The sequence below is a fragment of the Watersipora subatra genome, chromosome 2, assembly GCF_963576615.1.
Source record: "Watersipora subatra chromosome 2, tzWatSuba1.1, whole genome shotgun sequence".
Lineage (NCBI taxonomy): Eukaryota > Metazoa > Bryozoa > Gymnolaemata > Cheilostomatida > Watersiporidae > Watersipora > Watersipora subatra.
In genome coordinates, this window is record NC_088709.1 from 59,944,619 (window position 1) to 59,961,276 (window position 16,658).

Here is a 16,658-nt window from a genome sequence, read left to right on the forward strand (position 1 = left end):
AGCTAGATCAGCAACTTCATGTTTATGTATTAATAACTACTAAAAAATTTTGGTTTTTGTCAGGCTGTGAGGTAAAAACTGTCAAAGTTTTACCTTGACAAGATGGCTGCTGACTATTAAACTGCAGCTCTGATCCATCATAGCGTAGGCCCCGTATAGTGCGCAATGCCCCGGACTATCACATCTACTGTCACCTGCCAAATCAAGCTCCCAATCGATTGCTGCCATCAGTCCCTTGTTATGCAGGGTGTACTGCTCAGCAATACACTGTAAAATATTGTAAAACTTCATTATACAAGATTAATTTGTATCATTATCATTAGTCTAAGAATGTAGAATCCTCTTCCCCCTTTTTGTGTTATATTATGATGAAAAATCCGAATTTCAAATTATAATATACAGTAATACTTCAACTTACGAATGCTCTAACGTACGATAAACTTGAGATACGAGTCAGCTTTTAAGCAAGTTTTAGCACTAACATACGAGCAATGTTTGAGATACGAGCACGTGAGTTAGTTGCCAAGTATGCCAGAGGTGTTTTATGAGAACAGCATCCCTCTGTATTTTTCAACTACTCAGGTTATACTTTTCTACAGTGTTTTCTGTGCGCAATTTTCAGTGCAGAATTATGTGAATTAAAAGTACGGTTCGTAGACCGAAAGTTTGCCAGTAAAATGAAAGATAATGGAAAGAAAAAGCAAATGATAACAATTGATATTAAACGGAAAATCATTGTAAAATATGCGAAATGTGTATGCGTGATTGATCTAGCTCAGCAATATGACAGAAATACATTTACAATTATCAAACCGAAGGGTTATATTCACGGCATTTAGTTTGCAAAAGGACTAACCATAGTTTCTAAACGAGCCAGCGATCTTCACGACCGCTGATGGAGAGACTGCTCCAGGCATTGGATAAAAGATAAACAATTGGCCGGTGACAGCGTAACTAAAACGATGTTTCAATAAGGGCGAAAAGGCCGGTGGTTAAAAGGCGAAAAAACCGGTAGTTAAAAGGCCGGTGCTATCTATAAAAATTATAAAAATAGACTTTCGGACAAGTTGGCTAGTGGTCGTGCATTAACCCTTTGTGACGACACCAGTGTTCGTCCTAATCGCAACACGTTGAAAGGGCGACAAAGGCAAACGCCCTTAGATAGGTTTATCTTAAAACGGCCGGCTAGTCGTGAAAGCGAAACAAAGGAAAAATTAGCTAACTAGCGAGAAACTTCTAACTATGAACGCCGAAGAAATTTTATTTACGAAAAATGAATGTTTGGTTTTAGGTTTGCTTTTAAGTTTGTTTTTTAGGACTTTGATAAAATCCAAATTTATCAAATTCAACTGTTGTAATGATGAATAACACTTATATCTCCCTCCCTGGCAAATGCTAGCGTTAGCTGCTACTGTATGTAGGCCTATTTAATTTTTACATATTAATTAATCACATTTCCTTGCATTGTTTTTTTATTTGTTGCTTTTTGAAAGCATGTGGCAAGTTAGGACAACAACCAAAATGTTTTTCTGTTACAATATCTTGTTTTGAGTGTTTGATTTGCATTTTTTTTAGTATAGAAACCAATTAATATATATTTAATTGTTCTATATATACATAAATTGCACCAACATGCGAGTAAATTGACATACGAGCTGAGTCTTGGAACGCATTAAGCTCGTAAGTCGAAGTATGACTGTATTTCGCTTGAAGGACGACATATTTTCATTTCAAGAAAAAAATTGTTTCTAAATGTCGTTATTCAATTAGTGTGCCTAGCTTTTACTCACATTTTCCAAGTTTATGGGTAAATATTAACACTCACACCATGTAAGTATTCTCTTTGTTGGTAGAGGCAAACGCTGTGGCTTGGTATCGCGATGTTCAGGAGCGACAGAAAACGGAGGTTCTGCATAAGGCATCCGCCAGAAAAGAGTGATGCAGCTGCCAGCAGGGGGTTGATGATGTGAGCCCTGTTCACCCTGGCAGTTGTTTCCCAAGTGTACGATTGGTGACAGGAGGCACATGTAACCTTGAACTCTACCCATCCGCCTTCTCGCACCATCAGGAATGAGCAGGGGAGGGCGCAGTCGTGACAGTGAAATAGTCGCTGGAGTGCTGTCACACTTACTATTATTTTCTCCTCTTTGAAAGAGGATTCGGGTCTGAAATCACAACACAATAGTTGACTTGCAATAAGATTTGTACAACATCATTTCCTGTTATTATATCATATTTGCTTGATCAGAAAAAGAATAAATATATAGCCATGCAATCATGACACAGGTTTTACAAAACCTTATCAGAATCCATGATATTGTAAACATAAAAATGTGAGTAATAACTCTATGGATATTCTTTATATTTTGTCAAGTTTGGTTACGTTCAGTTCTATCGTACATGTAATTGGAGAGTGTTTGACGCTGGCCAACATAGCGCTCAAACTTTTCCCAGTCTTCAGTGGTTAGCACAAACTCTTCATCATCTACGTGTAATACTAATAATAATAATCTAATAATACTAATATGCTATTAACGATGATACCAGAAAATGACAATAACTATTTTATATAACACTAGCTGCATTACCCGCCTACAGTAACAGATTCATGGGCAGCATAAGGTTTATTGAGAGTTTGCTTTCATACTGTAAAACAACTCCAAATATGCAGTTACATCTCCCTCTCTCCTTCTCTCCCTCTTTCCCCTCTCTCCATCTCTCCCCTCTCTCTCTCCCCTCTCTCCTTCCCTCTTCCCCCTCTCTCTCTCCCCCTCTCTCTCCCCCTCTCTCTCCCTCTTTCTCTCCCTCTTTCTCTCCCTCTCTCTCTCCCCCCTCTCCTCCTCGCTCTCCCTCTCTCTCCCTTTCTCTCCCTCTCTCCCCCCTTTGTCTCTCCCTCTCTCTTCCCTCTCTCTTCCTCTCTCTCTCCCCCTCTCCTCCTCGCTCTCTCCCTCTCTCTCCCCTTCTCTCTCTCCCTCTCCCCCCTCTCCCTCTCTCCCCCCTCTCTCTCTCTCCCTTTCTCCCCCCTCTCTCTCTCCCTTTCTCCCCCCTCCTCTCTCTCCCTTTCTCTCCCCCTCTTTCTCTCTCCCTTAGTTCAACGCAACACTTGCGGATAGAAATCATTTTTGGTTTTTCTGTCGGGCGTATGACGAAACAGTTTTCGGCGTGTGCCTACTTTTGAGCAGGCGACGTATAGCTGGTCATGGCTGATGCAGGGTGACAGTAAGTCGATAGCAGCTGCTCTCTTTCTTTTCACAATAGCGTATCGCAACCCTCGGAGTACTCGTGAAAGTTCTGTAATAGTAAGTTACAGTAGGCCTACTCGTAGCTGGAAAAAAATTAGTAACTCGGCTGCTGAAGGAAATGAACATGACCCACTATCACGAACAGCGGCAAATCCAACGTTATTAAGTAGTGGAGATGTGGCAATTCATATACAATACAACATCGTATAAGAAACACTTACCTTCTTAATGTGGAAATTTAGTAGGTGAGAAATGCGTTTTTCCAGTGGCTCCAAGAAACAAATGTTCACATGACCCTCCCGGTACACGTTGGCAGTAAATATTAATTAGACGTAATTTACTACTCATTACTTTATTTAAAGAGTAGTAAATTTTATTTAATTCACTACTAATATTTACTACTAATTTAATTTTACGACTTACTCATATTAATTAAGTTTGCTTCGTACGATCGAATCTGTTACAATCTTGCCACAATCAATACTCATAGAGGATCTATTCTTCAGCCCTGAACTCTTGTATATAGTACATATCAATCAATTTATCTTTGTATAAGCTATCCTGCATTACTTATTTGAAGTCATCCTCTCATGTAAATTTTCTTTTAACTTTTACACAAATAATCTCAAACTAAATATGAATTGTTCACTACTATCTTGCATTCAGCATTCTTCTACAGTTTCCGTTTTATTGGATAATATGCCTGCAAATAGAGGCTTTTTGTTATTTTGTTATCAGCAAAATAAAAGATTACTAACTAACGATCGAATCGAAAAAAAGACCGCCATATAATTTATTTATACTGCTCATATTTGGGAGTTATTGGTGACTCAATATATCGAGAAGACAACTCATACTATTAGCATATCAGTATTTATCGTCCATCCCTACGACGAATAGCAGGTTACGTATTATAATAGAGGCGTGTACTAACCGGAGATTCCCGTTAATGCGCCCTAGCGGTGAAAAAAACCACAGAATACACACGCTCTTATATAAAAGTAGCGGCTAATAGTCGGAAAAGTACGGTACTCTATAAAGCGGACAGACAGATACACAGATAGATAGACAACGATTGCCGTTTATATAGTAGATATCTATAAGTGAGTGGGGTTAAGAAATTTGGCGAAATTAATCGTGAAACTTATAACATTTTATCAATTATAGATTAATATATTACGTTTTACAGATAGATATGCAGTATTAATTAGTTTTGTTATTATAATAAGAATAATACACGTAATTAAAAAGATAAAATACTAATAATATATTACAATTACATGACATTAATATTGTAATATTAAATATAGATTAATACAGTAGTATTAGGAGAATACTAGAAAATAACCCGAGTTACCTCTACTAATACAAGTGGTTTATAAAATAAATTACTCACGTGCTTTGGTGGCATGTGGAGTATGCAAACTGGTTAGAAAACACGTCGTCTTTGAAATGGCGAAAACAAAGGTAAGAGTAAGCAGGCGAATAAATAAAGTTTGTCACATCCAGCTTCACCCAGTTGCTCTACGCCCGGTGAAGGTCTGGTCTTTTCTCTGCTCTTGGCTAAGAAAAAGGTGCTTCTCAGCTTGTCAGCTGCACAAACACGATGCGGCGCGTTAGAGATTATGACGAATTGAAATTAACAAGTTTAATACGAGAAAGCGTATCTGTCATTTGCGATAGATCAAACTTGAACTGAAACTAACATTATCTGATCATGTGACTTACAATTTCCGCCATTTTTCGACCATCATAGCGGATCAAAAGGCTCATCATTTTTATCAGAGGATGATATGCGATCGTTCAAGCTAAGTTTAAAAAATTAAACATATTTTTATGCTAAGTTTTGAGATATCAGTGCTCAAAGTTGCAGCATTACGATGTCGATAAAATAGACGCGTAAGAACAATAGATATGGTTTTTATAGCAAGCGTGAAATATATTTGTGAAAATAGTTTGATGAATAAGGATGCATGAAAGTGTAAACAAAACCATCTCTCACACATACGTCACATTTTAACCGTTTTGGAAAATGAATCCAAACTAGGGCGGTCTCGTGTCGCTGCGATTTTCTGTTCGTTTTTGAGCTTTTAAGAGCTTTTAATCACATTCCCACATATTTGGCACCTACTACACAACAGAGTAAGACATGGCGAATCTTTTGATACCAAATAACTGTAATGTGAATTTTGTTGCAAGTCAACCTTTAAGGTTTATAACTGGTTTTTTATTACTTGTTAGGCTCTACTTTTGCAATTATAGAGCTTCTTTCTATGAAAAGTTGCTGATGATGGTTAATCAATTTAGGAATAAATGTGATAGGTTTACTATTCCTTTCCAAGTTAATACAATTGGTTTTGGATCACTATTGATTGATTTAATCGATATTGAGTTACTTGCTGAATTGGCCTGTTTAACAATGAACCGTATCATGATTTATATTATATATAAACACAGCTATATATATATATACATTTCTCAAAGTTTGTCGTCTTTTGTCTGTTTTCGGTATGTCCAGCTATAGCTCTTAAAATTTTGGAATTAAACTTCCACATTTTGCTGGACTCACAAGAGTTGCGAACGCATTTCAATAATCCAGCGCTTTAACCACAAGACCACGGAAGCTCTTACAATTGCTTGCTCTTACTAACGTATACATCCTTTCCTGTTTTCACCCAAAAATGCTTTTAATTTAGAATTTATAGATATATATCTATAAAATTTAATTTAAAATATCTATAAATTAATTTAAAATATATATACAGTGAAACATAAATAACTCAAACTTCAGGGAACCGAGTGAAAGTGTTTAAGTTATCAGAGCGTTCAAGTTATTAGAGCACAGTCACAAGTGAATGTATTTATCAGTAGATACATATACAAACTACATGTATATATAAAACTAAAGTATAGGTTGTTTGTTGTGTGTTAAAGGGCATCCGATGTATAGAGTTTTAAGGTATTTATCAGAAAGTATAGATATTTTTATACACTTGAGATTTGTGTGTTGTTTTAGGTGATGTGACTGCCAGAACTTTTTCAGATTAAAGTTGTCAAAACCTAATCGCGGTTAAAACGCTCAGAAGACATTTTTTCTTCTGAGTGTTTTACTCGAGATCAATTTTGCTAATTTTAATCTTAAAACGTCTTGTCAGTCACATCACCTAAAACTGCAAACAAATCTCAGCCCAATAGAAAAATATCTATTCTTTCTGATAATTTTTAAAACTGGACATAAGTAAACATTTATGACCAATGCAAAAAAGCATGCTTTACATCTGATCAGTTGTTTCATTTAAAAATCTTATCGAGTGTAGTCTGTGACGAGGTATTTTTTTGACAAAGATCAACAGTGTGACTTATTGTAGAAATAGATTTTAAACAGTTATTATAGTCCTTGCACTCTCTCGTATCTATAAAACGTCTGAGGACATCTAAAGCGTTGTTTGCATCAGCCAAGGTAGGTGGATCAGGTTCAACAATCTCAGCCTCATCCTCTCTAACTTGCTGACGATAGTAAGATTTAAAAGTTCGAATGATTCCTTGGTCCATATAGGTTGCAGCATGCTTGTAGTATTGGATGGCGTAAATAGAAGCCTGATTGACATAAGCCCATTCATAGTTGGGTGTGCTGGACAGTTGTCAATGATGAGAAGCACTTTTTTGTTTTTTCTGGTCATCCGGCGATCAAAATCTCTTACCCATGTTTGAAAGATGTCACTCACCATCCAAGCCTTCTTATTGTGGTAATACTGACATGGAAGGTTAGTAACATTTTTAAAACAGCGGGGATTTTTGAACTTTCCTATTACAATAGGAACTTCCTTTTTGGTGCCCGACATATTAGCGCAAAGTGCCACAGTCAGTCTTTCTTTTGACAGCTTCCCTCCACTACACTTCTCCCCTTTAAAGTGCAACGTTTTGTCGACCATGAGCTTGTAAAACAACCCGGTTTCGTCCATATTGAATATGTCATCATAAGTGTACGTTTGAAGTAATGGAGTAAGCACCTCTTCTTTCCACTTTTCCACTTCTCCAACATTAACTGAAGATGACTCTCCAACAACTATCTGACTGCCAATAGAATGCCTTTTCTTCCACCTGTCGATCCAACCACTAGAGGTGGAACGAGACAGGTTTTTTAAGTTCGAGACGAGACTCGAGACACTGTCTTGTAAAAATTTGAGACACGAGACAGTAAAATAATGAGCATTTGGTGGTGATTTCACTACACGAGTACTAGCTACTTGGTATATATAAAATTGATAAAACTCTTTTTAAATTGAATTTTCATGTAATGTAAATGATTTAAATACATTTTAATAGTGATATGCATGTAGATTTTGTAAACAAAAGTGACACAAACAGCTCTAAAATACCGAAGTTGTATATTCTAAGAATTTTGAGCTTTATTGATCATAATTATTATAAACATATTGCTTTGTACATGTATATTTTTACCATCTATTGAATAGGTCTTACTTTTTAATGTAATGTGTAATGAAACCGATAGCCGTCGCTCTACAAAGGAATACCGCAACTAAAAGAACACACGATAACACTTTCATTCTTATCGTTTCATTAATGTTAAGTTTTGTTTGTGTATTAACTGTAGTATGTGAATTATATTTAAATTGTACTCAGGAAATTATATTAATTACTGTATACATGTACACGTATATTCTTATATTGAACTAACAATAACGTCATTGTTAACCGAACGCGGACTATGGTCGACACGGCCTTTCGTTCGTTTCTCGGTGTCCGGGCAAGTTTTACCCGCGATTGGTAGTATATAAAAGAGGCCCGAATTTTATCAAGGGCAGTTGTTTAGACACGATACACAGATTAGTATTTAGACACGATACGATAAAATACAGACATTTTACCCGCAAAAGTCTTATTTATTAAATTGGATTATCTGAAGGGTAATTAGATAGACCCGATATCTGTTTTAAGGACACAGAACCGAACTACAATATATTAACAGGGCCGTTGTCCGGACTACATGATTAGACTCGGTGGCCAACATAATCAATAGCAACAAATAGTAACGGACCGGGTATAAGGCAGTTGCCCGCAATCCATTACAATATATGGAGTTGTTGCTACCGCAAGAAGCCATGTTTTAACAACCGCGCGCAGGTGCTTTAGTTCTATTTCCTGTTTCGAGTTTGGCAATAGTTATGTCAAGACGAGACCGATACGAGACGAGACAGGTCGATACTCGAGACGTCTCGTGTCTCGTTCCACCTCTACCAACCACGAGAAACAGTAGTATCCTTTCCTAAATCCTGTGAAAGCTTGTTAGCCTTTTCTAACAAAATTGGCCCATCGATAGGTAAGCCTTCACTATGCACTTGTCTAAACCAAGTCAATAATACACTATCCAAATCATCGTGCGACGTTGAACGATCTCTTAGCCTTGATGAATTTTGGTCACATAACGATCTTATTCTTTCTTTTTGTTTAATCCATGTTGACACTGTACTTTTTGGAAGATTTTCTCTTTTTGATAATGCTGATAGCTTTTGTCCAGCTTTGATTTCCTCGAGTACTTTAAGTTTGTCAGAAGGTTTCCATGCTTTTCTTTGCTTGCGTGATGCCATCGTAAAGCGGATGTCTGTTGTAGCGGACGCCAAGCCACGAGCCTATTTGTGACATTTTATCTTTATGTATCCGCATATAATCACTGTTACAATATGTATTTTGCATGCTGTGCCTATCTTTATTAAATTTTTATCGCTAATACCTTCTAACGATTATAGCTTGGTCGTAACTAAGCGAACGTCTTAGCGACCCTATTAATCATTTTTATACGATTTCTTTCTCGGTTTCATTATACGGTACAGGGGAAATTATATGTACACTATACGCGTATAAAAGAAAGAAGTTAAGAAAGCAGAGTAGTCTCAGCTCCGCGACTAGTGGAAACTCCTTCAAAATAAATTGAACGGAAACCACGTTTGTGAATTCGGCAAACAACTGTTCGAGTTAACGGTGCCGAGGTCGAGTTATATAAAGCCATTTATCATTGCGTGGGAACGGACCAAGCAAATCCATTTGAGTTAACCATGTGTTCGATATATCCGAGGGCGAGTTATCCGAGTTTCACTGTATATATATATATATATATATATATACAGTGAAGCTGTATATATATATATATATACAGCTATATATATATACACTTTTAAATTTATATATGCTCATGCTACAGAAAGTACTGTTACGGCTATTGAAGCCTCATCAGTGCAGCTCCGAGCCGCTAAAAGAGATAAATCCCGTTGCCATTAAGATTTGACTTCCTGCCATGAAACAACTAAGTTGCCTCACAGACTTTAACCCTTTGAATCCTGGCTGCTCTTTTCAATGTGTGTTAGTATTCCTGTGAAATTTGTTCAATGATCCAAAGTTTTTAAAATTTTAGCAAATTTATCCAATTAGTGTCATAATACAATAATAGTTGGTAAAACGCTGATAAAAAAGTCTGATAACACACAGAAAGTGTTATTAAATAAAAAAGTTTTACGGCTTTTCAGGCTGAAAACCATCAAAATTTGTGTAATGCTTAAAACGTGTTAAAATCTTTACACTAACGTCATATTCACCGAGCACACATTCGTTTCATGACTCAAAATTATTTAAAAATGTATAGCTAATATCATATAAGTCTTTATCTGCATCACAATAATCCATGACCTACTAACAAACTAGTCGTATCATTTTTTTCATGATAGTGTTCCAATGAAAATTGTTACTATAATTAAGGAATTTGATACAGATTTTTGAAAATGGTCAAAAGCTGAAAGAACATTTTTGGTTTAAGGCCCCATTCAAGAATTAATTTGATTAGTTTATTAATGTTACTAAAAACAGCATTTGTAAACAGCCATGTGAATGTCGGTATTCTGGAGGTTAGGTTTTCTGACACACCCTATGCAACGTCGGAATACCAATCGTTAGAGTGCAAGTATATCTATATATATATTTCTCAAACTATGTGTCATTCCAGATAAAGCACACACTGATTGTTTTACCAATTCGGCCACAGGTTACAATGCCCCTGTTGAGAAATATTTTTCGTAAGCTTCAATTACTATATCTGGGGTCAAGCCAATTCTTCTCACATGGACAATTATATTGTCTCTATGGGAAGAACCTCGACATTTTCTCTCCATTCGGTCAGACAAAGACACTACCATATCTCATTTTTATATTTGTACCGGTATCGAGAGGTACCAGTATCATCATATTCAAAGTTCTGGTGGATAGCTTCTGGTGAAACAGTGACTTTTCTATATACACACGCAGTTCCATGCAAGAATTGTTATTATTAACCCATTTAGTCCCAGGCCATTGTCCTACTGTTCACATTCCAGTCCCAACCCATTCAAGCATAAAATTTGGAGCTCGTTCGTAGTTTACTGTTTTGACTATTTTTTCAATATTGGCTTGCTCAAATTCAAAAACATTAATATTTTTGAAATCCTCACATTTTACTCTTTGCAATGGTTTTAAAAAGTTTAGGTTTAATTATGAGTAAGAATATCTGCTATTACATTGATTATATGGAAAGAAAAATTGCTGACCAATGGTAAAACTTTAAGACAATTGTACAATATGCTATAAATTGACAAATTATTGTTGATAGTGATAAAACAATCATAACATTTCTGCTGATTCAGAATATGCAAAAGTTGAACATCTACGACATTTATTTTTGAAAATATAAAAAATTTCCACGCAGAAGGTGCAACTATATATTAGCTATAAACTCAGTTCTATTGTTTATTACGGAGCAGCGCAAGTATGGTACTTTCTGAAGCACGGTTTTGCACATAATGGTACAGCACACTGTTCACACCAGTATGCTGTCACTTGCAACTTGCGTTTTTTAGCTTCTGTAGATGTCTTTGGGCATATATAGCATTATCTATACGAATGCTTATTCTCCTTAGCTACAGCTCCGGGAGTTTTTGGGATCATGGAAGGGAAATGTCTTTCCGTCAACCGAGCAGGTTGCTCTCCCTAAATTCTGTTAATTGGTGGCCTAGCTCTTTTGCCTGCAGCTGAATGCACTCCGGTGAATTCTAGAATTTCAGAAACAAGTTGCTCCTGAAAAGCGAGACCTCTAACCAATTTGTTAGCGTCGTCCTTGCGATAGAGGCAGGCGGCGTTGAAAAGGCAAATGTCAAACATATGGAAGAAGTATTTCTTTTATGTTGGTAGACCAAAAGCTTCTGATCTTTGGTTTTTTATTGATTCCCATGATAATTTCAATGTGAAAAATTACCACATGTCCTTATCATCTATAACCTCCCAAGCATCTCCATGTTTACTGACACCAAACCTGTTGGTTTCCGTCACAATTGTTTGAATAATAGCTGTGGTCAGAAAGAGTTACCAAACGGTAACTCGTTTGGTAACTTACACCGTTTGGTTACACGTAACCAAACGGTGTAAGTCCTTGAATGTTTCTTTCCTTGACTCCTTGCTGGCTTGTAAAGGGAATAATAGTCGGGTCTAAATCTGAATCTCTTACGAAGTTTTAGTTATTAGGACCTAAAGGATTCAGTGCAGGCTGGGGCACAGGTTTGTCTTCATCTTCAGATTCACTTTCAGAGGACTCAGATTCCTGGGTATACTCTTGCTCTTCATCACTGTCTATATTATCCTCTTCCTCTCCACTAGATAGATACTCTTCTATATCACTTTGGTTGAATGATCGTTTACTCATTTTCAACTCACTTTGTGCTAGTAGCTAGTTACAATTAAATATGGCGCTCTTAGAAAAACAATATTACACCACGAAGTTTGGAGCAAAGTCATGGCCAATAACAACCATAGAGAGCTTAGAAACTACAGAGGATTGGCCAGAATATTGTAATAATTATACCAATCTTATCTTTGGCACATGACAAAATAACTATCATTGGAAATTTCCATAAAAAAGGTGATGTCATTTGACCAGTATAATTGGTACTGGGATTCTAGCCCATTGTTAAAATGGCCAACATAATTGGTCTTGGGACTCAATGGTACCAACATATTCAGGATTTTTATTTGGTTTTCTCACCGGTGTTAATTGTATCATTACCAAATCATATTTTATTGTAATCATAGCAAAACCGACATAATTTAGCTATTACTTGCTAATTATTTCACATTTACATTTAAACCATTTTATAGTTGTTTTATTTTACTTTTTAGTTTTTTGAGTTGCACAAAACATTTTTTTCATAATGTGAAGTTTAAAAGTTGCAGTAGTTTGACAAAGTTTGAAAACCTTTACTGTTGTTTTTATTTCCTCCCTTAATTTATTTCAATTACACAAAACACTTGTAGATTGACAAGTAGAATGGATAATGTTGTTATATGTTAAATACAAATCAATTTTCTGTTCAGACTTTTTAACTACCCGGGCAATGCCGGGTAGCGCAGCTAGTATATAATTATATCTATATTAATGAGATTACTTAGCTGTCGGTAATCACATCGGAGCTATCGTCTCTAGCAATAACAGGTAGGGGCCTATATATGTAGATATATCTATAAATATTTCTCAAAGTGTGCGTATATGTATGTGTGTCCCTCCGTCTATAGCAGTGGTTTCCAACTGGTGGTCCATGGACCCCTAGGGGTCCACAGGAGGTTTTAAGGAGGTCCACAGGCTGGTGCCAGTATTGTTTTTTTTCTAGCTAGTTACAGCTATTTCTGATTTGCATTTGATTGAATTTAGTTCAACTTGTCTGTTACAGGCTCTTCACATTCTACCATCAAACTTGAGAAGTTGCTGAACTTACTGAAAAATAAAAAAGATAAAGTAAAAGCTGAGACCTGGGTTAAGGACGGAGAGTTATCCAGCCTTCTCAAACGCAGTATCAGAATACTCTCATGCTATGAAAAAAAGACCAGTGAACTTGTTGATCAGTTACACAACTCAAGAGATACACAGGTAGATGCCGTATCCAATGGTTACTCAAAAGACTCAACACCTAATTATGTTGTTACACGGGTCCATTAGACCTTACAAAAACCAACATTGAACAATTTACCAAACAACTCTGAAAATATTCTAATTATGACAATGAGTGTACAGGTATGAAGATATCATAACATCACTCATGGCATACATGTAGATTCACATGTAAAGTCAAAAGTTATAACTGTTTACACGTTTACCATCTTTGCAACAGCAATAATATATGTCTTGTGACTGTAAATTACATTTTTATTTTCATGACTAGGTAAAAATCAGCAATTGTGCAAATAGAAATTCATGTTTCGAGTTGCAATATCATGTACAAAATATATTCAATGCAATAAGCGCATCCATAGCTACAGTTTTACGGTTACATCATCAACTGCAAAGCGGCTAGATCTTTTTCCGACTTCTGCTCAGCCCAAGAGACGACACCGAATGACGAAACAGTGGCCAAGTCAAACCGAGATGTTCCCAACTTGGCCCAGCCTGTCCAAGAGATCCACAGTGGCCGAACTGTGTTGGCCAGAAACGACAAAACCACCCAGTCCCTTGTGCATGAGGTCTAGTCAGAGCTTGACTATTTATTGATTATGGCCATCATTCATTTAGGAGCTTTCAAGTTTTGCTATGCTACCTTTTAAGACACTTTAACTTGATGTTTATATTTTGTTATCATGAACTTGAAATCGCTGAATCTCACTAGTTTGGAGAAGTAAATTGTTACACCAAAGCCTACACAGGCAGCACTGGTGGCATTGATTGGATTCATTAATCCTTTCGCTACCGTAAGCCAATCTATCAGCTATCACGGTAATCGAAGTACATACCGTGAGCCGATTCATCGACTTATGAATAGGGTTTCACATTTCTTTTCATTGCAAAGCCTACACATTAGCTAGACCGATCAAATTTTGTCTCAAACGAAACAACCTTGTTGCCGATCAGGTACAACCAACTGAAAATCTTTTTGCTCAGCAAGCATTTTAATTTGTAATTATTTTTTAAACATGAAAACCAGATCGCCATTGTCATGGCAATAAGAAATTCAACTGCGTCCGTTCAATGCAAAGGAAGCACTGGGTTTTTTACGAGAGTGAAATTCACTAAACAATTTTATACTTATCTTGTAGAGAATTTTGTTCTGAATAAAAGGAATTTCAGTACAATAACATATGCATTGATTCTCAAGATATTGCACAAATACTAGCCATCTATTAATTTTTTTGAAAATCTGGTTAAATTAATTTAGTCGGAATCGCGAATTTTGCGCCGCAGTGAAAGATTTAATCCCTGATTAACACCAACCTGTGAAAATTTGGATGAACTTTTTGATACTGGCTTAGCATGGTAGTAACAAAGGAGCCCCAATGTGAGAGTAGTGCCATAATGAGTGCCAGACTTTTGAAGGCTGAGCCGCTTCAAGAATGGCAGCTATTCCTCTAAACCTCTGTTAGGGCAAGCTCGCCAGGCAATAATCACCGACATGGCTACCAGGTGCCTTCATAGTCTGGAGAGAGACATCGATCATCCGTCTAATGATTTAGAAGCATTGATCATTATGCTGAGTACCAGTATTAATACTGGCTCATCAGTTTAACCCTTTCACTAAAATCCATGTACAAATTTAGCTAATTGCCTACTGCCAGCCATTTTACCAAAAATTGCCGATTTTGCTTCATGATATTTATACAAATTCTTTCAATTTCAATCTCTATCTAGAACATTTTTTTATATATTTTATTTTGCCAGCATGTTGAAAAATGATGATCTGCAAAAATTCAATGTATTTATACTTTTGTGCATTGCCAGAACTATTATTTTCACCACCACCAGAGTCAGTGCTGCTACTTTAATTACATGTGTAGTCACACAAATCTGAATAAGCTATAATGTCATCAACATGAGTAATTCTCTGTTTTCTAGGTCGGGAGGTACTTACGAAAGTCATAATGACGCTAAATAGTTTGAGCGTTAGAAAGAAAAATGTTGGTTTTTAACCCTTTCACTGCCAAAGACGCATTTATGCGTTTTCTAGGGTCAAGTGCCATAGACGCATTTTGCGACTTTTCCAGCAATTGCGTTGTAACTTAATTTTATTATCGTTGACAACATAACCTACGGTCTTTAGGACTTTTATGAAATTGGCAGTGTTGTCCGGAGATTTCTCTATGAAATTAGCCTAAAACAATGAAGCAATTTTAAATTTTGGTTTGAGAATTTCCAACCTCGAAACGAACATTTTTTGTGTAAGTTTTGTTACGAAAGCGCGAGTCAGAAAACAGGTAATTAGTTATGTTGATGACATTATAGCCAATTCAGATTCAGATTTCCGTGATTAGGCAGATAATTAAAGTAGCAGCACTGTCTCTGATAGTGGTGAAAGTAATAGTTTTGTAAGAGTAAGGAACATTGTGGTGGACCGTATTAGCTTCGCAGCGATTGTAGCTTCACATAGCTTTATCATCGCACAAAGTATAGATACATTGAATCTGTTGCATAGCAATGCTGGTTAAAATATTAGCAAAATAAAATATGTAACAAAAATGTTCTAGATAGAATTTAAAATTGAAAAAATATTGTATACATGTCATTAAGCAATATCGACAATTTTCTGTAAAATGGCTGGCACAAGGACGATAACCGAATTTGTACATGGTTAGCGGTGAAAGGGTTATGTTTGATATTCCTAAACAAAAACTTAAAATTCCTCTGTGATTTTAGGCTAATTTTATAGGGAAATATTCGGACAACACTGTCATTACCATAAAAGTCCTGAAGATCGTTGGTTATGTTGTCAACAAATAATAAGACTAAGTTACTTCATAATTGCTTGATAAGTTGTGAGAATCTGCTTTGGCAGTCAGCCATAAATAACGCATAACTGTGCCTACGGCAGTGAATCGGTTAAAACACAGCGTGTTGAACAATCATAGTTTGCAATGAAATCTATGGACACTATGCACTATTGAATTTATTTACACCCACGCTGGCCAATATGAAGTGTGACAGCACTGAGTTTTTCAGATAAAAAAATAGAATTCTCCCATAAACCACTCAGGGCAGTGAATTAAAGGCCGGTTAGATACAAATCAGTCAGACAACTCGCCCTCTTGGTTCAGCAGCTAATAAAGTAGGTTCAGCAGCTGCAAAACCAATGGGGACCAAAAAAAGAAATGACCTCGCCTCAGACGGTTCTCTGCTGGTGCTGCAGAAGAAAGTGACATTACCTGCTGGACTGCTTGAGCAAGAAGCAGCCGGGCTAAAGAAACAACCAATAGCCACAGTACTATGGCCGACTACTGGTTGAACTAAGTCCCCTGCAACTTGTAATCTCGGCACCAAATGGGCCAATTGGTCGACCAGACCTGGGGATCCAAGATGTACTCAGGCCAGGGGAATCGTAAAGACAGTCAGTGAAATGAGAAAGT

At 36.6% G+C, this 16,658-nt stretch overlaps 1 protein-coding gene across 2 annotated transcripts in view; it reads left to right on the forward strand.

The window, feature by feature from the left end:
• LOC137386962 (uncharacterized) overlaps window positions 1-16,658 on the forward strand; it is a 167,657-nt gene that overhangs the window by 141,181 nt on the left and 9,818 nt on the right. For both annotated transcript variants that reach the window (XM_068073212.1, XM_068073211.1), the window contains one exon: window positions 13,004-13,200. In XM_068073212.1, coding sequence (XP_067929313.1) covers window positions 13,004-13,200 — 197 coding nt within the window. The remainder of the gene's footprint in view (window positions 1-13,003; window positions 13,201-16,658) is intronic.